Raw genomic sequence first — 25,316 nt, 5'->3', positions numbered from 1 at the left:
TCTGAATATTTCCAAGTGAGAGCTAAGTTGTTAGGCTCTGAGGGGTGTGATTTCTCGGTGCAGATTAGACAATTTGCCGGTCTGGCATGACAGAAAGTGAGTGGAAGAGATACAGTGATTAGTTATGTGGCTGTGTAAGTTATCAAGTTATCTTAAATCTTTGCTTTTAATGAGCGGAAAACTTCAAAGTTATGAATGATGTAATGAGGATTGTCTGAAAAGCTCATGTTTCATCTTTGCAGTCTACAAAGGTGTTGAAAGCAGAGGCAGCTTGACATCCCCTTTGTGCTGGCTTTTGCTAGTTGGTAGGGTCTGAGCTTCTCTGGGTGTCATCAGAATTCCCCCCTCGAGATATTTGACTCGCTAGTTTGTGTGCAAAATGTGAGGTTGTGATTTACATTCTAAATTTCAGCATGACACATCAGCAATACTAAGTGGTCTGTGCCTTGTCTAGACATCTGACAAACTGTAACAGTCACTCAGGGTGGGGGGCAAAAAAACAGTTTTGGGTAATTCAGCCCTCAGTTGCTGCTGCTGTAGCTGCTAGATGGAATTTGCTTTAGAGCTTGATTCTTACCAGTTAAACATTGCTTCACCTTGGAACTTTATATGTGCACTGAGCTTCTGCATGAGGTCAAATGCAGGGCAGCCAGTCATTTTATGCTGTCTAGCTCTGTCAAATTGTCTTACATGAATGTAATACTGCCTTGGTTGCATAAGTAAGAAAGCTGAAAAGATATAAATGTCAAGATAGCCAAGTTCCCATGGAAGACTGGTTTAGAACTGGAGTTTATATTAAAGCTCATGTTACTGACTGGCCTAATTAAACTAGACAAGCCTTTATACCTGCCAAATGTATAAATAAAGTCTGTAACTGCATTGTGCTGACACAGCCCCTTGATAACAGCAATATCTTGTCAGGTGTTTTACTTCTTAAGGGGGTTCATTCTGGTGGGAGATGATGCTTCCCTGGAGTGGCAAGCAGTTTTTATAGCAACAAATTATGAAGTCGTGTGAAATTTGTTTTGCAGCCTGAAAGAATGATTTATTTACAGTACTATATGGTGCAGAACTTGCATCTCATCAGTGCAAGCATCACCTCTTCTGCTTCTCAGCTGAATAAATCACATGTTAGCAGCAGCTGACATTTTGCATTGTTTTCCTAAGAAAGACATTTTTGATTTGCACTGTGTGATATAGATCCAGCTTAATGTGCTTTCCTTTTTGGGTTTATTACTTATAATCTTTTGTTTACAGTGAGTTTTTATTGAAGTATTTAGAAGTAAATGCACTTCTGAATGTACAATATGCTTGTAAATGTAATATTCACTTTTATTTTTAGGAAGAGTCCCACTCCCTCCAGCACATGAGCTGAAATCCAAGTGGCAAAACCTGCTGGGACCTGAATATGAAGTTATGGTATGTTATCTTTCAATAAACTACAGTCATGTGTGTTATTTCTTTAAATTACAGATCTGTGAACTTAGTATTACAGCCTGTTTATAGAACAGGTTAGTGTTTGGAACAGATCAGTAACATTGAATTTTGTTTCCCTTAACACCAAGGCTGAAATATAGGAGTGTTATGATGAGTTGGGGTTTTCTTTTATTATGTTTATATAGATAGTATTGTTATACAGATACAAGACAGGAAGAGTGACTTAAGAAAATCAACTGACCTTTTAAATCTGCATCACAGCAACCACTTAAAATATGTGGTGTTTTTATGATTTCATTTATGATCTATTTATTTTATTGTGCGCTGGGAAAAAAAGGCTCAGCAAAGAGCTCCTACGTTTCACAAAGTATCCTAAAATTTTATTAGAAGAATGAAAGAATGATTATCAAATGTGCTGGGAAAGGAGGAAGTAATTCACAGTAGTGCAACTTTGTGGTGCCAGTGTCTATTAGATATTTCTTCACTTCACATTAAGTAATTGCCAAGTAAAAGATTGTTTTGATGAATTGTCATAAGGAGCTGACTGAACTTATAATTCACTACTGCTTTTCAGTGCTGTCCTAGCCAGTGAGTACAGATAAAAGACTCCAGACAGGGCTTTTCCTGAAGACTTAAAAAATTCTCACCATCACCACGAAAATGCCCTGTTTGTCTTTGAGATGCTTGTCCAGTTGATTTAGAGACACTTATTTTTACTACTTGGAGTAGGCGTCGCTCCAGTCACTCGCTGGAAGATTTAAAGTAGCTGTAAGAATTGCCTTGAGAAACTTGCTTCTCTTCTTTCCATTAGCACTCCTTTAAGATCTGAAGTTCGTGTAAGATTATGTACATGATGCAATAAATCTGTTTGGCTGCCCACTTCAGTTGCTTGGTATTCCCATCCTTACATTTCAAGAGTCTGATATTACTTCCCCCTTAGCACTATCACACTTCCCACAGAGGACAAGAACCTGCTTAGTTCATGAAACCGTTCCTTTCTAATTCTTCAGCTGCTGTCAGTAAAATGCCAGGAGTGAAAATGTTAACGATTGGTCCTTTTAAATAATAGAATAAAACTGCTGTAGCATCTCGTTTTGAAAGTTATTCCAGCTCTTGTTGTCTGTACCTACCTATAGTCTTGTCTGGCTGCCTTCAGTATCATAGAATCACCAAGGCTGGAAAAGACCTTTAAGATCCAACCATACCCAACTCCCATGACCACTAAACCATGTCCTGAAGTGCCACAGCTACAGCTGCTTCAACGCCTTCAGGAATGGAAGCACCACCACCTCGCTGGGCAGCCTGTTCCAACACTTCACCCCTCTCCCATTAAAGGAGCTTTTTCCTAATGCCCAATCTAAACCTCCCCTGGCACAACTTAAACCCATTTCCTTTTGTCCTTGGGAGAAGAGACCGACACCAGCCTCACTAAAGCCTCTTTTAAGGTAGTTGTAGAGAGCAGCAAGGTCTCTGCTTAGCTTTCTCTTCTCCAGACTCAACAGCCTCAGCTCCTTGTATGATGCCTTCCAAATCCCTCATCAGCCTCGTTGCTCTTCTCTGGACACACTCCAGCACCTCAATGTCTGATTTCAGCCTGATAATGCAGTCCCTGCCTCACACTGTCCTCACTCCTACACTCAGCTTGTAGAAAGTCACCCTGAGGGTGCCTGTGCATTTTGGTATTCTCTCAGAAGTTTTTATTTCCAGAGGAAATAGCTGTTGGAAGAGGGTTTGGTGTCACTCATTGCTTCTGTGTTGCTAATTCTTTGTGGTAGCAGTGGAAGGAGCTGAGGTCCTGCTGAAATAAAGAAATACCCAGGAAGTCTGCATGGGGAGGGTGGTATCTGTGTGGTGTTTGTTGCCAGGTACCTAAGCGTGGGCAGTCAAGTTGAGGAATTATTAGTCACAGATTCATTTAGTCACAACTGAATGGACATGAAATAGATTCTCTGTTGGGAAAAATACCCTAGGCACTGGAAAACAAGATGCTGGAAGCCCTGTTTAAAAATAAGCCAAAAGCAAAAGCTGAAGCTTAGTGTTGTTTTGTAGATACTTTGTAAAGCTAGAAATTTCCAAAAGAGCCTCCAGTTACCTGGGGTTTTTTGTTTGTTTGTTTGTTTTCAAGGATAGATATATTCCAAAGCTAACAAGGGAAAGAATCCTCCTAAATATACTTAAATGCCCCAAACTCCAATCCATACATTGTCTAAGATCTTGTCTTACTACATTTAAAATCAGAGTAAATAACCTTCTGAGGTTTACTTTCAAGATAAATTATGTTAAGAAATAGCATAGGGGAGGTGGGGGGAAGGTAAGCATAGTTATTTTATGAATATTAGAAAAATTAAGATATGCTGAGGGGACTTTTTGTCAGTGTTGTAACTAATTCACGTTGCATTCACATTTGGCAATTAAACTCGTGTATTTCAAGCCATGTTAGAAACGTGATGCAGAAGATGGTGGTTTAGTTTGGATGTCAGATGACTGAAGTGCTAACTTCAGCTATCATGCTTTTCAAATTCTGACTAGCAAGTCACTTTGGGCATTTGTGTCAAATATAATGGCATTTTGTGCTTATGCAAGATTACTGAACTTGAATAAAATGGGCACTTTGCTTTGGGAATAGGATAATACTGCAGTCTGCTAATAGAATATAATCACTACATTCCTCTGGAAGATTTTTCTAACACTTATTTTAAATTACTTTGCATCAATGTGACTTTGCTTAAGTACAGTTTCTTTTTCTTTCTTCCCCTCCCCCTTCATTTTTACCAGAATTCATCATTCTGGCAAAGTCTTTTTTGTCCCGCTATTGACAAATGTTGTGATGTAAAACTTTTTCAGGTTGTGAATGTGGATATGCCCATCACAGATGATGCAGAGCTCCAGAAGTACTCAAAGGTATGACTTAGATCATGGTTTCCTTCATGGTATATGTTGGCAGGGTGATACTAGGAGGGCAGGACACAATTCCAGATTTATGTATTTCAGAAATTTAGTGGGTTTGTGGCTCTGACTTTTCCAGGAAAAGGCTGCCAGTATTCTGGAGTGGTCTAGTACCTCTTTGCTAGCATATGAGCAAATGAACATGCACACACACACCCCAGAATGTTAAAAAACAAAACAAACAACAAACCAAATGAACGCAAAAATCAAACCATGGGTATAAGCCTCAAATGTATTGAAATTCAGTTGTTGAAAGCCAGTACAGAATGGAGCAGAAGTCAAAACTGCTGAACGAGCTTGCTGTAGCGATCCTGGCTCAGGGAAAGGGAGATCCTTCAATCAAAATGATCAGAGCTGAAATTAATTTCAGTTGTCTTTGATTTTCAAGATATGTATGTTAATGCTATGTGTAAGGGGGTTGTGGAAGTGATGCTTTTATAAATACTTGTTGGGATGTCTCAGTTGAGAAAGTATGTAAAATCAGACGTAGGTGTGATGGAATGTTGAGGATTAATGGATTGCTCCTTTTACTTGAACATCCAGAATTAAGTTGAAACGGGGATAGCTGGTGTTTCACCCTAAGTAATAAAAACCCAGAAAATGACAAAACTGAAGGAGCAGATACTGCTGATCATGTCTTCTCTCCAAGTTGCCATGGCTTTGCTGTCTTGACTGGGTAGCATATCGGTTTTATACTGCAGACCTAAGATGCTACTGGTTGGAGGCTCCCTAGAGGAAAATTCCAATTTAAGGAGACCCTCTGGGAAGGGGCTAACACAAAATCAATGATTTCACCCTGCGGAAACAAGGATACTAGTATTATTAGCAGAGGACACTTCATGGATCTGTTTTCCTGCCTCCAAAGTAGTGCAGCTCCTAAGGGAATAAGGCAGATCTTGTGATGAGTTTCTGTGGAATTATGGAATTTCTTTCAGTTTTGTGGAAACTCAACTTTTGGGTGGGGTAGACTTTTTTTCCCAATATAATAACCTTATTTAAAATATAGTTCAAATAGCTTATTTCCCCGAAAGACAGGCTGGACGATTTTATTTGTGCAGACAGTTTGTATGGAGAAATTATGGCTACTTGTGCTGTAATGCAGACAATGGCAGTATGGAGTTTTAATCATCTTACTTGTGCTTAGTTTAACTCTCAGCCATACTTATCTCTTGGCAGCTCTTACCCATCCACACTTTGAGATTAGGAGTTGAGCTTGACACGTTTGATGGACATCATTATATATCATCAATTGCTTCAGATGGTCCAGCTGCAACGCTTGGTCTTCTGCAAGTGGAGGATGAACTTCTGGAGGTAAAACAAACCAAACATACAAACAAATCAACAGCAAAACCTCAAACAAAAATGGGGGGGGAAACAACAAAAAAAACCCACAAACAAACAAAAAAACACAAAAAAACCCAAAACACCCCAAGACGCTTGGTCTTCTGCAAGTGGAGGATGAACTTCTGGAGGTAAAACAAACCAAACATACAAACAAATCAACAGCAAAACCCCAAACAAAAATGGGGGGGGAAACAACAAAAAAAACCCACAAACAAACAAAAAACCACAAAAAAACCCAAAACACCCCAAGACAAAAGGAATCACAGAATCATAGAATGGTTTAGGTTGGAAGGGACCTTAGAGATCATGTTCTCCAACCTCTCTGCCATGGGCAGAGACACCTCTCAAATAGACTTGGTAGCCCAAGGCCTCATCCATCCTGGCCTTGAACACTGCTAGGGAGGAGGCATCCACAACTTCCCTGGGCAGCCCATTCCAGAGTCTCAGCACCCTCATACTGAAGAACTTCTTCTGAAGATTCAGTCTAAACCTACTCTCCCTCAGCTTCAAACCATTCCCCTTGTCCTGTCTCTACACACCCTTATGAAAAGTCCCTCTCCAGCCTTCCTGCAGAATCCCTTCAGGTATTGGAAGGCAATTCTTTTGTTCCCCTGGATCCATCTCTTCTCCAGGCTGAACACCACAGCTGCCTCAGCCTATCCTTATAGCAGAGGTGCACCAGGCCTTGGATCATCTTTGTGGCCTTCCTCTCTACTCACTCCAAGTAGATATACATCCCATTTGCTTAGCCTTCTTAAAAATGCTTCCATTAAATTCTAGTTTGGCCTCTGTGTTGTGCAGTGGTTGCATTCAAGAGTTGGTTGTGGAAGCAGCAGGAGTAATGCTTTGGAAGTCAAATTAATTTTTTTCTCTGTTTCATTTTTCCTTTATGGACAAAATGTCAAATTCCGGTGACCTCTTAGTGACTTCATGGTTGGAATGTTTTAACAAGATATTTTAACGGAGATACATGCATAGATAAATGTTTTGATAGATGTTTAACAGAGATAAATGTTTTAACAGATAATATTTGGGTTGAAGGCATTTTTACCTCTAGTCCTTTAGCTCAGTCTTCTGACCAATTTGACATTACCCTTTCTGGTGGCTAATCTTTCTTAATATTTGTCACTCCTAAAAAGATTTACAACAATCTGAGGAATAGTGGTTCCTGTTATGTATTATGGCTTGCTTGTTGAGTGTTGAAAGACATTTGTGTGTATGAGCTAGTATATCACTTTGTTTAAATATATATAAAGAGGCATTTGGGCAACTTCGATGTTATCAGAATCAGACCAGAGCTTTTTGCTCAGGAAAAGTGTTTGACAGCATCAAAAAATTACCAATTTTGTGTGTGCATGTATATGTCTGTCTATCAGTATCTGAGCCTGCAAATGAAAACACATTAATTTCCTACTAAATATCTGCTCTTTGTGGAATATTTTTAATTTGAACGTTTTTTTAGAGTGGATGCAAAGAACATTTAATTGACATTAACGGGAACAGAATTAGGCCTTCTGAAAGATTCATTTGTTAGACATACAGTTCTCTTGCTTTTATTTGTTGTTCACCCTTTAACATCAAAAATTCATACTGATGTCACTAAGACCTAAAACATTTTCTTCAGTTATTGCTTACTGGAGGAAAACTTGATTCCTAAAGGAAGGGATTAATGGGATGCTGGAAGTGTTGTTTAAATTCCTTGGCCACTAAACAAAAAACTGTACAAAAAGTAATAATGCAGTGCTGTAGAGTAACTTAGGAAACTTTAATTGTATATTTTTAACAGATTTACTTATTACTGTGTACTTAATTAAGTTCACAGATATGTCCAGGACTAGTGAGCATAAAATTTTTTTCTACTCTGTAGCTGGGGAAAAAACCCAAGAATATAAAAATGTGCTCTGGGGCTAAAACTATATATGCCAGGTTCAGCCCAGAGTATGTTTTTGCAGCCAAGTTATAAATCCCCTTAAGTAGGGGTTTGCAGTGGAAAAAGTGACAGCCCCATTCCCCAAACAAGCAGCTCTACCTGGGCCTGATACAGTTGGGATTAAAATGTGATCAGCAAGGAATTTTTTTTAATATATAGTGAGGGTGAATGTTGATTATTTTTAATGATGTGTTTGAGTTGTGATAGAAAGCATGGTATGTTGTTTTCTCCCCCACCCTAATTTCAGCTAATTTCATTGTGCTCTGTTTTTAGGAGTAAATTGCTTCCTTGTGTCCTTCTAGTTTTGTTATAAAACTTGACTTACTCCTACTTGATGGCACAGCTAAACTGGAGTGGTGTGGTGAATGAATGGGGTGTAGGGCACCTTGTGTGTTTAGAGGCTGATTTCTGGCAGCTGCAAAAGAAGAAACAGGAGTCCCCAAGTCTGCCTGGGAGCGTGTGGTAGCTCTTCTCCATCAATCAAAGCATGCTGAGAAGTGCTGGTAACTCTCTACCACACTGCCACTCTCAATGCATTAAAAAATCCTTATGCGTACATACTTCTGCTTAAATAATTAACTAATGGATTAGCCTGATAGCTCTTACAGAAAAATATATCCATAGCAGGTTTGTCTTACCATGTTGGTGGCCTTCCTGTATTGAGGGCTCTAGAGCTGGATGCAGTACTCCAGGTGAGGTCTTATCAGAGCAGAGTAACATGAGATGTCTTGAGACTCTGTCTTAAGTACCCATGGGTAGAGGTGTGTGGCTGTATGTTGCATATTTACATGCTGTATTTTCTAGGATCAGATGTGGATTCATCTACATTAGCATTGCAGTTTGGGTATAGAATGAAGTGTTGAAGACAATCTTCAATTGTCCTTGCTTACTGTGCTTTGATTCATGTGGAATTTGATGATCTCAAACGCTTCCTTCTGGATGTGTTCCTATGTGACCTACTCTAGGTGATCCTGCTCTAGCAGGGGGGTTGGACTTGATCTTTCGACATCGCTTCCAACCCTTAACATTGTGTGAAGACACTTCTGTGATTCTTTGTACACAGGGAAAAAAAAACAAATCTGCTTCGTCTCCTTTTAATTATCTTTGCGTGGCTGTGTTTCCTGCTGCACATAGGTAAATGGAGTTCAGCTCTATGGCAAATCGCGCCGGGAGGCGATCACTTTTCTAAAGGAGGTGCCGCCCCCATTTACCCTGATTTGCTGTCGGCGACTTTTTGACGATGGCACCGAGTCTCTGGTGGATGAACCCACCGTGGGAGCTTCCCTCCAAGAAGAAAAGGTAGGCTTCTCATGTCATTCAGTTGTGTAAGAGAACAATAACTTTGGGAGAAAATGCAGTGATTTAGCTTTATTAAAGACAGCGTTTCTCTTTTCCTTTTGCTGTTTGATCAAGATCACTTTTCAGCCTCAAATATGTATTTTAGGGAATGTTAGTTATATGAAGCAATTTTGTATTAAACTGTCATATAAAGCTAAGGGACTTTTTGCAAGGGCTTGTTGTGATAGGATGAGAAGGAATGGATTGAAGATTGAGCAAGGGAGATTTACACTGGACATTAGGAAAAAATTCCAGTGAGGGTGGTGAGACATTGGAACGGGTTGCCCAGGATGGTCACGGATGCCCCTGCTCTGGAGGTGTTCAAGGCCAGGTTGGATGAGGCCTCAAGTGACCTGCTCTAGTGGAAAGTATCCCTGCCCATGGCAGGGGGGTTAGAACTAGATGATCTTTGAGGTCCCTTCCAACTTAAACTGTTCTGTGAATCACTTTGGGCTTGTAAGGAATGGCCATTTTTCAGTGAAACATAGTTTGCAATGCTGGTGCTTTTACTGTAGTTTGTACAGGTTGGTCATGAGAACCTTCATTGTACTATAAATACAAGGTAGGTAAATCACCAAGCTAGCATGCTGACTATGGACATCCCATTCATCATTCTTACACTTAATAGGTGAGTGAGAGCTCTGAATTATAGTAAATCACATCCTTGCCACCATTAGCTGATTACTTCCATGTTCTGAGTAGGTTTTTATAGAACTGGAAAGAAATGAAACTTAATGTTTCTTTCCATTGCAGAGGCTTTAAAGTCTCAGACTAAAGCTTGACACTTGTAATGGTTGTTCCTATGTATACAAAGTATTTACACCTTGACTTCTCATCTTTTCTGATCTAATTTCCTCTCAGGTGGAGAGTTAAAAAAGAAATATGAATGTTTCATGGATATGGTGTACAGTATTATGCCTTTTTGTAAAAGGCCCTCTCTGTTGCAGTATCACTTGTTCCACTGTGGGTTTTGATGTTGCATATTATTGAGTGTCTTCCACACACTTGCTGTCATTTACACATCATTTCCTGCCATAAGTGAGCTGCAGCCTTCTGCTTAGAGCGATCTTGCAATATTTCTGCCTTCTTTTGTCAAAAGTACCAAGAAAGAGAACTTTCCTCCTTTTGCCTCATGGAGGTGTAAAAGGCATATTTGTCTAAAGAAATCAAGTTAAAACAGTGTGAAGTTAATGGTACAAGATTTTAACATTTTTCTTGGGACTTCATATATTGATTCTTGATAAAGATAGTATTGAGAAAATAGCAGTCATGGTAAAACACACATTTGAAGTTAGACAACACGATATGCCTTTTTGGAAGACATATTTATCAAGCTCTCCTTACCCCCTGACAAAATTAGGTAACCATACCTCATTCTTTACCATGTTAGCACAAAATTTGTGAGAGAAACAGCTTTTTAAAATGATAAACTATTTTTATAGCTGTGTTACAAGAATTGGTTGTTTGCATATTTAATGCCATGAGTATCAGATGTGCCTGATGGTCTGGTCTTTCTATTAGCTGTCTCTGGTTAAACCTTTATGCTAAAATATTTATTTTTCCTTCATGCATCTAATGGGACAGCTGAAGTTGATCAAGATGTAAAAGGTTAGTAATATTATAACAGTTAATTTGACTAATACATGGGTATTTGTATGCCAGGTTGAGCTCCAGTGCTTGAAATATGTAGGCATAATCCCAGAGGAATATAAAGGCAGCAAGCTCGGTGTGTACTGTTCAATGAGGTTGTATTTTAGGGCATGTATGAGCCATTAATAACCAAAATATTGAAGGTACAGTGTTTGTAAAGAACTGGAAGAATAGCATTTGAACTAGAGCTTTTATTTTTCAGGTGAACACAGAGGAAGACACTAATCCTGAGGAGGAAGAAGGGGAATTGGCGCTATGGTCTCCTGATGTGAAGGTTATTGAACTGGAGAAAGACAAAAGTGGTTTAGGATTCAGCATTTTAGACTATCAGGTATACTTTTCTGTATAACTAAAACTCCTTTTCATCATTTGTCTTGTATAGAGCCTTAAAAAGTTTTGTGATGTTGATTACTAGGTAATCATTTCCAGGCCCAAGTGCCAAACTGGTGTAGGGAAAAGTATTTTGGGACCAGCTCTATATATAGTGTAGAGTTTGATCTAAACCAGTCTATCAGACTCACTAGTGGTGTCCCTCAGGGATCAGTGCTGGGCCCCATGCTCTTTAATACCTTTATCGATGATCTGGACAAGGGTGTTGAGGCCATCATCAGTAAGTGTGCAGATGATACCAAGCTGGGGACGGGTGTTGATCTGTTAGAGGATAGGGGAACTCTGCAGAGGGACCTCAACAGGCTGGACAGATGGGCAGAGTCCAATGGCATGAGATTTAACACATCTAAGTGCAGGGTTGTACACATTGGCCACAACAACCCCATGCAGTGCTACAGGCTGCGGTCAGAGTGGCTGGAGAGTGGCCAGGCAGAAAGGGACCTGGGGGTGCTGGTTGATAGTAGGCTGAACATGAGCCCGCAGTGTGCTCAGGTGGCCAAGAAGGCTAAGGGCATCCTGGCCTGTATCAGGAACAGTGTGGCCAGCAGGAGCAGGGAGGTCATTCTGCCCCTGTACTCAGCAATGGTCAGGCCACACCCTGAGTCTTGTGTCCAGTTCTGGGCCCCTCAGTTTAGGAAAGATGTTGAGTTGCTGGAACGTGTCCAGAGAAGGGCAACAAGGCTGGTGAGGGGTTTGGAACACAACCCTATGAGGAGAGGCTGAGGGAGCTGGGGTTGCTTAGCCTGGAGAAGAGGAGGCTCAGGGGTGACATTATTGCTCTCTACAACTACCTGAAGGGAGGTTGTAGACAGGCAGAGGTTGGTCTCTTCTCCCAGGCAACCAGCACCAGAACAAGAGGACACAGTCTCAAGCTGCACCAGGGAGGTTTAGGCTGGTGTTAGGAAGTAGTTCTTCATAGAAAGAGTGATTGGCCATTGGAATGGGCTGCCCAGGGAGGTGGTGGAGTCACCATCACTGGAGGTGTTTAGGAACAGACTTGATGGGGTGCTTGGTGCCATGGTTTAGTTGGTTAGTGTTGGGTGACAGGTTGGACTCGATCTGGAAGGTCTTTTCCAACCTGGTTAATTCTATTCTATCAGTCATGATAATGTACAGAATCTATAATAAAACTCTACCTCATAACTTTGAGTTTAATGGATAAATGTTGGGGACAGGTAGAGTTTTGTTTTATTTTGTTTTAACTTTTCAGCTGTGAATGTGGCAAGCAAACTTTAGTTATTGTAACATCATTTCCCATGTACCAAATTTAATGAGTCTTTTGCTTTTTCTCTACTCAGTGCCCCAAATCACCTTTGTTTTATAAATGAAATATAGACACATGGTGGTCTAAGGTCTGTGGTCCCACTCAAGTCATAGGAAGTTTCACTCAGGATTTGAGTCAAGCCATGGAAAGTAGAGTTTGCAGAGGTAGCTTTGCTAGGACAGTCAGGGCTAACAAGTGAATCAGTCTTGCAAACTGAAATTTTTGTAAACACAGATCTGATTTAACACATTTATTTAATTTAGTAGTATCAAGTTGAAGAACCTAATTAGTAAGTTTTCAGTTACACTTCTCTACATAAACTATTAAACCACTATGCCAGAGATATTGGTAGAATTTTTGGGATGGGAGGGAGAACTTGACTTTCAGAAGTCGATCATAGCTTCAGACTTGATTTCGCCAAGAACCACCAATTGAAGCAGGTTATATACTTAGTTGCTAAACTCCTTAGAAATCAACAGGAAGGTTTTTAATTAGAAGAAACTTAACTGAAATGAATTAATCCTTCTTTAAAAAGTACTGTCCTTAATTAAAATATATGGAAACTTTCAAAATCTGTAGTCAGCAGGAAATGCTCTTCATGTTTCTAGCTCAAATGATGTATTTCTAAACCTCCAACCATCATATTTAAAAGGGAATAAAATAGCTGGATCACTCTTCATAATAATATACACATCACATCTGAGCGCTGCCTAAACATTGTCATTTAATAAAATGTGTTCAACTGTTGTGCATAAATGTCAAGTGATATGAAATTTACTTTTTCTTTTATACAATAAGGCACGAATTGGGAATGAATTAGAATAAAAAATACTTGCAGTATTATGCAAAGCCATTAATTCTATATTTTACCAGTGTGATTTAAGATTACTGAAAATAGATCCCGTTAGTCATTTTCGCTGACACATGTTGTGTAGCAGTGCCAGCTTTACTGTAGAGTTGCTAGGAGTCTTTGCAGAGCAGTAATACACAGATTTGCTTTTAAGTTCTCATATAATCAGAATTAATGAAGGCTTTAATAACAGGCTTTTATTTACTTATTTGCAGATGCAAATACATGAGCAATGTTGCGGTACTTTCAGCTAAATTTAAATACATTCTAATCAATTCTAAATGAGTGGTAAACCACTTAATCTCAGATCTTTATAATTTCAAGATATTTATGTAGAAAGTATGCTCTTTTGTTTGGGATTTGCCTCTTAGATCTTTTACACTTTTCATCATCTGCAGATTAATTTTATAGAGAGATATCTGTGAGTGTGTGCGTGTTTATGTAAATACACCATCAGGCTCTGGAGTACAGGGCAAAGGAAATAAATAATTGCCCATGCTAGATTGGAGGCGGGGGGGGGGCGGGGAAAGTATATGGTTCTTGGAGACTGTGCAGAATGCTTAAAGCAGATTTTGCTGAGAAGCAAAAAATTATAACAAATTGTTTAGCTGTGATTTAAAGGACCTGAAGATCTAACTCTGCTTTCCGCATTTCTTTCTGCAATTAAAAAAAAATAATAATCTTTAAAAACCAAACCAACCCAAACAAAAAACACACAAAGAAGGTGTTTTTTTTTAAGAATCATAGAACCATTTCAGTAGGAAAAGACCTGACACCTCCATGGCCGTTAAACGAAGTGGGTCTACTTGTTTCTTGAACACCTCCGGGGACAGTGACTGTACCGTGTCTCTGGGCAGCCTGTCCCAATACCTGACTACTCTTTTAGTCAAGAAATTGTTCCCAGTATCCAACCTAAACCTCCCCTGGCAGCACAGGCTCTGTTTTCCAAGAAAAGATTCAAACCTTATAATGTCAAATGATACTATTTGCACCATGTATGTTAATTTTGCTCTTTTTGAGTAATTACATAATTACTCCACCCCTGGAGGTTTCTAAGGCTGGGCTGGGCTCTGGGCAACCTGATCTAATATGAGGTGTCCCTGCCCATGGCAGGGGGATTGGAGCTAGATGATCTTTGAGGTCCCTTCCAATCCTGACAATTTTATGATTCATGTGGCCTCGCTTCATGGATCAGTGCATAAGTGAGAGACCAGGCTTTCTAGGCTCCCATTGGTGTTGAGGGAGGTAGGGTGAGGAGGAAGAAACTTTTTGGAAGGTCTGTTCATGGTGCTTGTAATTACTGAAGGACTGACTGTCACTAAGAATGGAGTTATTCCATCTCACTTCCCCCGCATCAAGGTATGATAACATCTTTGGAGGACTACTACAGTACCAGTGGATACCAGCCCATTTCAGTCCCTTTCTTATGAGAGACTGGTGACTGTTATCTGCAGTCCTTCAGAACCTCTGAAATCCTGCTTGTGCAGACGTGCTGCTTTATGACAATGAGCGATGCCAGATGCACTGCAGAAGTGGAAGAGTGCTAAGCAATTGGAGAACAGGCTACTTATGGGGCTGTGGAAGTTTCTTCCTTCTGCTTTTCATTCACGTTTGGTATTTGTTTTGAGGCACAGGGCTTTCTACCTTTCCAACTTCTTTTTGATCATAGAATTAGAGGTACTGAATGCTCTTACAGCATACAATGTATGGTCTTTGTCACTTTATTTTCTCAGAACTGACTGCACGCTTGACATAAAGGGTATTGTGCCTCAATTATCTACAGTGCTGTGCTTCCTAGGTCACACTCTGAAAAACAGTGTTGCTTAAAAACTCTTTGGGAGGTAGGATAGGAACCCAAGTGCATAGAAACCTGAATGCTGAGATAGAGGAATTATTACTCTCATATATTAATTTTTAATAGGCTGTCTTTCTAATAATGTTTCATCAATCAAATAAATGATAAGCCTATCCCAAGTGGCTTGCAGGCTATTCCCAGAAATGTACAAGCATAATTCCAATGTCTATATATTTTAATGAACTAATTACAAATTAATTATACCAATTATGCATAATCAATAGTATTTCTACTTTGTCCTGTGTTTTCTTTTGTCTGTCTTTAGGGATTTACGAGCTTAAAACAGAGCTGCCTTCTTTATTTTCTAATGAGATCCTCCTGCAAGGCCTGTACACACATTCCTAAAACTTTGGGATGCCATTAGACAAACAGAGCAAAGAGGGAAAAATCTACTCTAGCAGGCCTGTATTTGTATAGGATACTGTTCAGCTCCCCATGATCACTATGTATTAAAAAAAATTTTTTCTTTTTTTTCTCCCCCTTTATTGAATGTTCTAATTTGTAATTATGTGGTAGGAAATCTCAGATCTTTGAGACTGCTGCTCTGCTAGCAAGGTCAATACTTGGCAAGAGGGGAGGTGGATGGGGAGGCTGATCCTGTGTATTTTTTAAATGATCTGTTTCACTGGATATTTTTTCACCTCCCACTGTGATGCTTATTTAAATAAGAAACATTGAAGAGGTCTTAACATGAAATCTTCTGTGTATTTTTCTATTGTTACCACTGTGTTGGGATCTTGTCAAAGCTCTTAGGCTGCACATTGCTTTTTCTTGATAAAGCTTAGATGAAAAGCCTGTGGAGTGAGAAGCACAGGAGCCATGTCGACAGGCTCTGCATGCGCTGTGCTTGCTTCAGCTGATAACACATCAGGCTCAGCACAGACCTGAGGAGCAGCCTTGCATTGCTGGTGATTCTATCTTGAAAAGGGAGCCTGCCCCCCTTTTTGGCCATTAAAAAGGTGTGCTGTTCAGTCTTCTGGCCAACTTCTCCATGAAGCAATATACTCTACCTCCCTTAATTTCCTTGTAATTTCACTTGGAGGAGTTGCTCTCTGTTTCACCTCTTAACTAACTTTTATGTAGTGTTGCTGGCACAGTTAGCGGCAAGAATGTTTTGATGGTGAATGAGGGACCCAGTACCCTGTTTGCAGAGTGCTTTGGGATCCTCTGTGATGCAAGGGGCTCTGGTGAGCATATTTATTGTTCTTCATCAACAGACATTACAGTATCTGTCTTAACAGTAACTTTGTCTAACCTAAAGCTAAACCTAGCCAGAGCTAAACCATTCTTGCTCAGACCAGTCCTTTCTCTTAGCAAGAAATGAGAATGGAAGAGGGTATGGTATGTCACCAGGTTAAAACAGGACAAATGCTGGTGATCCCAGGGTGTCAGAGCAAGAGGAAAAAAATCCCGCAAGATTAAGACGTGTATGGCATGGGGGGTGGGTGGGAGGGAGGGGAAGAGTTCACAGCAGTATAAAAGGTACAAAAAGTGGCTCTGAAAACAGTGTTTACCAAAGACCTGATGCTTGCAGGCCAACAGATCCTGTCAGTAATGCCTTACAGAAATGTTGGAAAAACCACAGGTAGCTGAATTGCAGATTTCTTGAGGCAGTATTGACCAGAAGGTAACTTGAATGGCCTGATGAGCTTTTATCAAATTAAACAAAAAGCTGAATGGACTTTCTGTGGAGCTTAATTTACTGTGCTTTGAAGTCAGAGTATTTTAAAGCAGCTGCTTGAAAGTGCATGAAACTGGAGAGGGCGAGGGTTAGAATAGAGAAGCTTGACATGTTATATAGCTCTTAGGAGTGCTTGTGAGATGCTGTTTTTATCTCCGTGTGTGAAAGGGAAGTCCCCAGTACATGGCTGCTTTTGCACAGTATCCATCTGCCCTATAGACCTCTGGGGCTGTTAGGAGCTCATGGGCTCACCTGGTTCAGGTGATCCTTGCCAATGTGGGTGTAAATACCTATCCATGGAAACACTAACAAGCATTTCTCTTTCCCCACCCCCACCCCCCCTTTTATTATTTTTTTTATGAGCTTCACATTACCCAGACATGAAACAGCATGAATTGTGCCTGGGTCAGTGCTGAAGGGGTTCTTGCTGTAGTCTAGCAGTAGGGACTCCACAACCGTCTTATCCCTGGCCTTATCTTTATTATCATTAGCAGTTTGTTCTTGCTGTGGAACTGAAGTCTTTTTTTGCTGTGCATACAGCAGGTTATGTTTTGTCCTTCTCCCAGGGGAGCATGGGAAACAATTGTTTTCTTTTTTATAAGAAAATCACAGCATAGTCAGTCACGGCAGGAAGTGAAGCAATTTAAGTGTCTCCAAATATCTTTCCTCTTTATGCCCCAAACAAACAGGCTCCAGATGTAGACTTAGAAAAAAGGCAAATTGACTTCTTATTTGTAGAAGGTGGTATTCAACTAGATAGTATTTTTTTCCTTTCTTGGATTGTTCACCAGTGAGATGTGGGTTGGAATGCTTTGACATGTTTCTGCCTAAACGTTTGCCCTCTTGTGATAATTTGAGCTTTGTCTGTCCTGTGATAAGTTTGTTATGAACAAAGAAGGATATTCAAGTCCTTGTTAAGCACATTTTCACCTGGTCATGTGATGGAAACCTGTGGCTTACTGGCAAAAGCTGCACAGCTGTTCTAAAAAGCAGTTTTACAATGGCTATCAGCTTGGTACTGGGAAAACTGATAAAGGCAGCTTTTCTCCCATCTCTACAACCCATCCACATTCATTAACATCAAAGTTCTGTAAGCCTCAGTACCAACTGTGTTGGTACTCATCTCACGGAGGATTTGCCTCTCTCCCCCTATGGGAAAGTTCTGCATCCTTTAAATCATATTAAGCTGCTTCATTTGAAATATAATTCTTAATAGTGTGCCATGAATTAAATTCAATGTAGCTTTTTGAAAAATTCTCTTAGATTTCAGCTCAAATACTACTTTTCAGGAATGAAGAGCTGCTGAATGTAACTGAGCACATTCCTGGTGAAGTTTCTGGGGTGTTCGTGATTAGTGGTTTCCGAAACCTCCATGCAGCAGCACTAAAAGCATTGGGAGACCAGAAACCACTTTAATAAGAAATCAAAGAGACCGTGTATCTCAGCATGAGATACAGACCTATACACAGGAATAGCTTGCTGAGGTAGAGAAGCTGGAGAACTTGAATGCAGGAAGTCAGGTTAGGGCTTGGATATACTGTGATGGTGGGGGAGTCATCAGTGAGAACTTAGGAAGGAATCTCATGCACAGAGTGGCATATTATAGGGGTGGCCTTCCTGTCTTTTATGAGCTGCTCTGGACAGTACCTGTGTTTGCAGGGAAACTGGAGCAGTCCTGAGAACATCTGTTTTGCTTTGGTTTGTCACATAGCCTTGAAATAAATGCTAAGCAGTATTATTATTAACCTTTAGAAATGTTTTCCCTATTTCCTCAAATTCTCCAATCTGGTTGTTCTTTTTCATTTCCTGCTGGGAAGAATAGCTTTTAATAAAAACAAAAAACCCCAAACCAAAGAAGTTCATTATTATTCCACAGATGTCTTCTGCCTGCAAGAGAAGGCGAGAATTTAAAGGGACAAAACTGTAGCTAGATGTTCTGTTAAACACTTGGCAGATCTCAGCATGGGCAAGATAGTGTAGATGAGACTAGAGGAAACCATGCAACTGAGTGCTGCTTATCTAAAAAGCTGTGCTTAGTCTTTTAGTGAACACACAGAGATGGTGAAGCAATGGGTGTGTGAAACCTTAGCCCAGGTAGCTCTGAATCTCTTCTGAACTGATGAGATTTGAGGTGCCGATGGATAAGCATGAAGAATTCTGAAAACTCATGGAGTGATGAGGTATTCTGTTTTTTTTAACACCTCACCCTTCTGGAAAATGCTACCTCTCAAATCCAAATAGCTACAGTTGTTCTGTCCTCACTGCATTTCACAGTGGCCTTAAAATTCTCAGTAACCTTTTTGCCTACCCATCTGTCTTCTCCATATCCATACTGCTGAAAGTCATCTTTGGGCCAAATCACTGTTTGCAAAAACTGGCCTGTTTATCTTGCCACTTTTCTTCTGCAGTTCTTTCAGCAGCAAATCTTCCATAATCTCTGTGTTTGCTGGTTGTGAGGCAAGCCCTCCATGGAGAGCTCTGGTTTGTTTGAAAACACGTACTGCACTTCTACAGCCTGTTAGTAGCACACCTAAAAGATGGAAGTGCTCACTGGGCTGTCATGGTGGATTTATAGTTCAGGGGTTACTGATTTTTGAAAGCTGATCAAACCCAGAATGTGAACCCAGGCTACTGAGTACATGTTACAGAGGTGATACTGTGTATAATTTTCCCCATAGCTCGTTAGTGTTTTTTTCTTTATTCCCACACATCTTATCCATTCTTTATCTCATCACACAGTGGCTTTCCTCCATTTCCTTATGAGTTCAGGGCTTTTTTTCCTTATCTCTGTGGTTTTTCCCTGTAGTCAGCATTCAGTGTGTTTTTTCTGGAGCTGGAAGGTCTGAAAGTAGAAGATAGTAAGAGAGTCTAATGAATGTAATCCCTGTGTCTTCAGCTCTGAGAGTAAATATGAAAGGCGATTGAAACCTTAGGTTGATCGAGAAGTTTGATAAATTAAAAGATAGTGACATGCACCTGAGTCCACTGCACACAGTGACACTTTCAAAACCACCACAGTCAGTGCCTATCTTTTTATTTGAGAATAGCAGTAGTGTGTAAGATTTTCTTTTTCCTTTTGATCATTCCCTGGAGGCACTTTGGTCCCAACTATCTGTTGTGTATGCCTCTTCCACAGCAGATGAGCAGTGACTGCCTAGTGCTTGCCAGCCCTGCCAGACCTACGTGGGTTTGAGTAATTGCTGGCTACCATGTTCATTCTTGCTGTAGGAGACTGATATAATTTCAGATTACAGATGATGAAAGCCTAGTGTGGGAAACGCATTGTGCCACCTACTCTTATTTTGCTGTTCTCTCACCTCCTTTGGGTGTGGCTCTGGATGTTTTGTTTATGTTGTTTTGTTTTTTTAATTTCTCTGTGAATTCCTGTTTCCTTGCTGATATTTCCCACCACAGAGGTTTTGATTAATGCTGGCTGCACACTAGAGCTTCTGAAATTCATTGCTTTATTCCCTCACTGCAGATCAATAAATACTTATGTTTTATTTCCAGTGCCTTGGCTTCCATCACCGAAAAGTTCAGCTTCCTCCTTGAATGCTGTTCTCTATTTAAGTTTATATGACTTCAGCACATCAACCTGTAGTGTATTTCTTTGGTACAGACAGAGTATGCATGTTGTGTAGTCTTCTTCCTGCTGACCACAATTCAACAGCAGTGGAAGAGGCAGAGACAAGTCTTGGCATTTCAGTGTGATTGCCCATGCAGTGAATCTAATACCACCTAGTTGAGCAGTTTCTCAGGGATGATTTTTCAGGCTTTAGAGTACCTTATGGTGGTTCCTATGGCCTACTCCTTTAAATGTGGTAGAGTGATTGAACCAGAAGGTTTTGACCTTGAGTCTCCATCCTAAATTGAGGCCACCTTAAGGAGAAGATTGAACGTCACTGACATCTGGCTCCTCTCTTCCCCTTCTGTTGGGGGAAGTATTTAGTGCCTTTGAAAAGGCTGCAGGTTACATATCCTTCTTGACTTTTGCATCACATTGGCATTGTTGGTGTGTATGTGGAGGGTGGCTCCGCAAAGAGAAGAAATGGCACTTCACAAGGTGAGGGCACAGATGAGTATTTTGAGTAATTTCACAACACTGAGCACACAGCTAAATTACTTCATATGCAGTTCTGCCTTTGTACTACTTAATAGCAAGACAGACATAAAATATATTTGGCCCTTTTTGTTGTTGATGAGTGTATGTTCCTTGTACAGTATGCTCCAGTGCTGTACTTTGGAGTCTTTCAGTCTGGTATCTTCACTTGCAAACTGAAGAGTTTTAAGTCTGGATTATGTATGTTAGACCTGGAAGTGGTCCCATGCAAAATGTAATGAAGCTGGGTTGCTATGACCTCTGAGCTCTAACATGTGTTTGCTTTGGCATTCTTGCAAAAACCTGCAGTATACAAATTGGCACTTGTAAAATTGTTCAGATAAATCAAAATTGGTACAGGAAAAAAAGTTTCAAACTGTTTCTTTTGGGATCCTTTTGCCATGCTATTTTTGATGTGTGTTTTCAGAGGAGTGTTTTGTGGCAGCAGGCAGTTTGTTGCTCGAAGAAAGCTGAAATATTCTAGGAAGTCAGGCTGGCTGAATTTAGATCTTAAGTGACGCCAAAACTAATATAGCCTGTAACTAAGTGAGAGTGACTTTGCACAGTCAATGTCAGTCACCCACAGCTTTGTCTTGCATTTTCATATGAGCCTTTAAAAAAGGCAAACACAAACAAAACCCCAGAAAACGTGGTAGCTGCTTATATCCAATCGAGTTATTCCTCAGCTTGCTGCAAGGAGAGGCTGCTCCTCATCCTCCCCGCTCAGCCAGGGTTGGACTGATGGGGATGGACTTGCCAGAGCATGAAACGCCTCCGGTGGTGCGGGAGCTGGGTTGGCCTGGAGTGCCCTCTCTTGGCTGCTACAGAAACCTCACGTTTTGGTAGGGACTGGGAACGAGGCAGTCGGTTGTTACCGTTATAATTTTCCAGCGTGATGGACAGAGGAAAGCTGTATTGATGCATATTTCCAGATTTGCTTCCTAAGGACCTCTGATAGCGTAAGTCTTTGGTGCCCATGGCAAATCTGAATCCCCCACTTGAAGCCACAACGATGTTATGCACTCCAACAGCATTGCACGTAGGACTCTGTTAACTTTGGTGCTCCTGGGACTCTTAACATTTTAGCAGAGCTCAGGTTTTTAAGAGACTTCATAGTGCTCTGAATCCAGGGATCCCAGAGGCAGCAACTGCAGTGGCCCCTGCTTGACTCTGCACTGCTAAATGAATCCAGAACAAATGAGGCTCTGAAAATAAGAAAAATTTGACACCTGGACTTCAGGAAATGTTTGTGGATTTTTGATGAGGAGCAGTAGGGGGGGAAGGGAAAACCTATGGTTTAACATAGTTAAATATATGGTGTGCTAAGTATGAATAAATTTGGACTATTTTAAACAAGTTCATATATTCTATGGCTGGCTTAAGCACAAAGGAAAAGACAACAGCTACAACATTTGAGTTCCTCAAAGGGTTACCTGGAGGCCAGCACACTGGGCTGCTGCTGGTGCATGGCAGTGGTCAACTTTCATCATTTATACAAGAGGCAAGCTTCTTACACATAAAAAGTTTCTGTCAGTGCTCGTGAGTTAAGAGGTTTTGTCTCCTGATACCCTTAGTTTGCAGTCTCATTCCTTTCCTTATTCATAAATGATTCATTTGTGTAAAGGAGTCCTGCAATAAGCTGAAGCTAAAAGTTCCTCTTTAAATGTACCAAGCCCAGTTCATGCCCATTTTAAGCTGTACAAATTGTGAGGGGTTGTCCTGTGCACACAGCCTCTGCTCTAATGCAAAGTCATGTCATAAGTTCTTGAACTACTGAAGGTGAATCATTTCTGTATTCCAGCTGAGTACCCATCACAGCAACATCTTAACTCTGGGTTTGGGGAAGGAGTTTCTTCCCAGCCTGTTAACTCCATCCAAGAAAATGAGCCTTTCACTTTAAAGCAGAGACTCAAATCCAGTCCTGGCTGCCAGTGACTAAAAATCACTATTATCTGACTTGATGGGAGCCAAGTAAAATGAATTAAGAGCCTTAGGGTAGGTGTGCAGTAGCAGTTAGTGCTCTTTAGTAACCTCAAATGGCTCTAGCTGCTCTGTTAACGTGGAGGTGGCCCTGAAGTCCATCAGGGCACTGCAGGAGCAAACTTGCCTTCTGCAGTTAGTGTAGAAGGTAAGAATCTGGTGTTCTGCCTGCTGCTAGTGCTGCTTTCTTTTAAAGACAAGGCGACAACCCACGCAGTCCAGTTGCACTGGCTGTGTGCAAGATGTGGATGTGAGCTCAGTGTTTGCCGCCTTGTTCTAGCAGGTGTTTTCTTTAGGGTGCCTTTGGGTTTGAGTGTAAATCATAAGGCAAGTTTACAAAACCCCACCTTTTGTATTGGTAAGAAACACATGGTGCAGTCCTCAGTTACAATCACCCTCATGTTAAGTGACAGAGAACATGGGAATCATGATTATAGCCTGGCATTCAGTAGGTCCGTGTCTTCACATGCAGCTTTTGTTGCCTTCCTCGTGGCAATTGCGTTGCTGTTCATAGTCACTGCTAACAAACGCTCGGGCGTCTTACAGCGCTGCCCGCCTTGCTGGCTTAGCCCTCTCACTGTGTGGTTTGTGCTGCTCTTCTCTTCCAGTGCAACAGCTCCCTCTGCTTGAAAACTCAAAACAGCAGTGCGATTATAAGCTCTGTTTGGTTTTGCCTGATCAACGGTTTACAATATGGGCCCCTTTTTTTTATGGGTTTTGCCTCTGCTCTTCATCAAGCAGTTCCAGAACGTAGCTTGGCTTGGGCACATTGCAGAGCAGCAAAGATAACCATGCTGTTCTCAAAACTTAGCTGCTTGTGCTTGCAGGAACTCTAGCCTCATTTTTAGCATGAGGATTAAAGCTGGTTGGAACACTTTTTTTCCACCTAAATTATCTCTTATCAATACATGATGATTTATCCAAGCCAATATTTTATTTCAGTGAAAATGTAAGTTGAAACAAGCCTGTTACCCGTCAGAAATATGGTAGTTGGGCTGCTGACATTGAATATCTGCATAGAAGAAGCTAAAGGTGTGATTACCTTGTCCTGCTTAAGTGGTTCTCATCTGGAACCTCAAAAAAAACCCAGCCATTTTTTAAAAAATTGCAGCTTTGGGTCAGGCAGAACAAGGGTTCGAGCCTTATTCTCCCACATTCTCAGCCAGCAGCACAATTACTGGGTCAATCATTCCCTCACAAATTTTTGTCAGGTTATCTGCATCAGTAAGGATGAATGCTGGTTTTGTTTTGTTCATTTTTTATCAATATAGCTAAGCCAGCAAAAGTCCTTGTCTAAAAGCTGTCATGTCAGCAAAGGTGTAGTTCTGCTGAGGGAGCTTTCAGCCATTTAGGGAACCAGCATAAACCTCGCTTGCCATGGCAAGTTGAGCCCACGATAGAAAAACTTGCTGGTTTAGTTCTATTAGCAAAGCCTTCCTAATGTCAGCAGTGCCTAACTTGCTTGAAAATAGCTGTCTTAACACCATCCCGCTTTTGCAGAGAAGTCAAAAAGGTTCTTTTTATTTTGCATCAGAGTAAACTCTCAAATAAAAACCATCTCAAAAGCCTATGTCAGATGGAGTGTTTGTTCTGTGATCAGCTGGCATCAGGATGGTTCCTCACATGGCATTGTCGACAAGGGCAGGCAAAGCCGAATCTCTACACAAAGAGCAGCACCAACTTTACGTTTTTAACATTCAAAACCTTTTTTTTTTAATTACTATTTTTAATAATTTTTTTCTTTTACGTCTTTAGCTCCTTCTTTTGGCCTTCCTGCACTTGGGCTTGTTTTGTTTCTCAAAATTTCCAAAGCATATGCCGAACATGGATGGCTTGAAACAAACGCAGTCCTTTCCCCTCGGCATTGTGTGAGGCAGGTTTGAGCATAAACAGTCGGACAGCCCAAGCATGTTGGCAGGGGTTCAGCAGGCACAACACCAGTGCACAGCAGAGGGAGGTTGCTGGGCTTGATTATCAAGACATGATACTCACAAGGAAGCCTCTTCTGTTACCATGCGGATCCCCAGTGTTTGGGAAGATTAAAAAATGGCAGGATTAAGCAGTGGAGCGGGAAAGAGGTATTAGTAATATATTTACTTGAATTCATGGCTTTTCCTGCTGAACTCAAATTTCGCTTCTCTAATTTCAGCCTTTTACAGATATTACATTCATTGGCTTGTATGTTTGCACATACCTTAAAAAAACAAGTTCCCCTGGAAAGCAATCTCTAGGTATATAAAAATAAAGAGTTAAAAAAGCATTCCTGTTTTCAAATTAACACTGAGGTGCTGAATTCATGGTGGTCTTTGTGATTTCAATTTTGCCCCCCCCCCCCTTTTTTTTTTTTTTAAATCCCTCCTGTGCCCTGAATAAGATGCAAGTCCTGAGGGAATAATAATGCATGATTATGCACTTTAAAAGACCCAATGCATACAAGGAGTCTTTCTGACCTTTATGAGCCCTCAACAAAGGGGAGGAAGGCTAATTCTAATCTTCAAAAAACAAACAAGGAAACAAACAAACACAAAAGTCCATAAATTTGTTCTGCACCT

General features: G+C 40.7%; 1 protein-coding gene across 1 annotated transcript in view; it reads left to right on the top strand.

Annotated features, from left to right (window-relative positions):
• Window positions 1-25,316, top strand: part of PATJ (PATJ crumbs cell polarity complex component) — a 168,041-nt gene that overhangs the window by 26,353 nt on the left and 116,372 nt on the right. Inside the window, exons 13-17 of the mRNA XM_054165049.1 lie at window positions 1,343-1,419; window positions 4,282-4,338; window positions 5,560-5,694; window positions 8,792-8,956; window positions 10,848-10,976. Coding sequence (XP_054021024.1) covers window positions 1,343-1,419; window positions 4,282-4,338; window positions 5,560-5,694; window positions 8,792-8,956; window positions 10,848-10,976 — 563 coding nt within the window. The remainder of the gene's footprint in view (window positions 1-1,342; window positions 1,420-4,281; window positions 4,339-5,559; window positions 5,695-8,791; window positions 8,957-10,847; window positions 10,977-25,316) is intronic.

This window comes from Dryobates pubescens, chromosome 11 (assembly GCF_014839835.1).
Source record: "Dryobates pubescens isolate bDryPub1 chromosome 11, bDryPub1.pri, whole genome shotgun sequence".
NCBI classification, from domain to species: Eukaryota; Metazoa; Chordata; class Aves; order Piciformes; family Picidae; genus Dryobates; species Dryobates pubescens.
The sequence above is the reverse complement of the archived record's forward strand: the minus strand, read 5'-3'. Positions and strand labels throughout refer to the sequence as shown.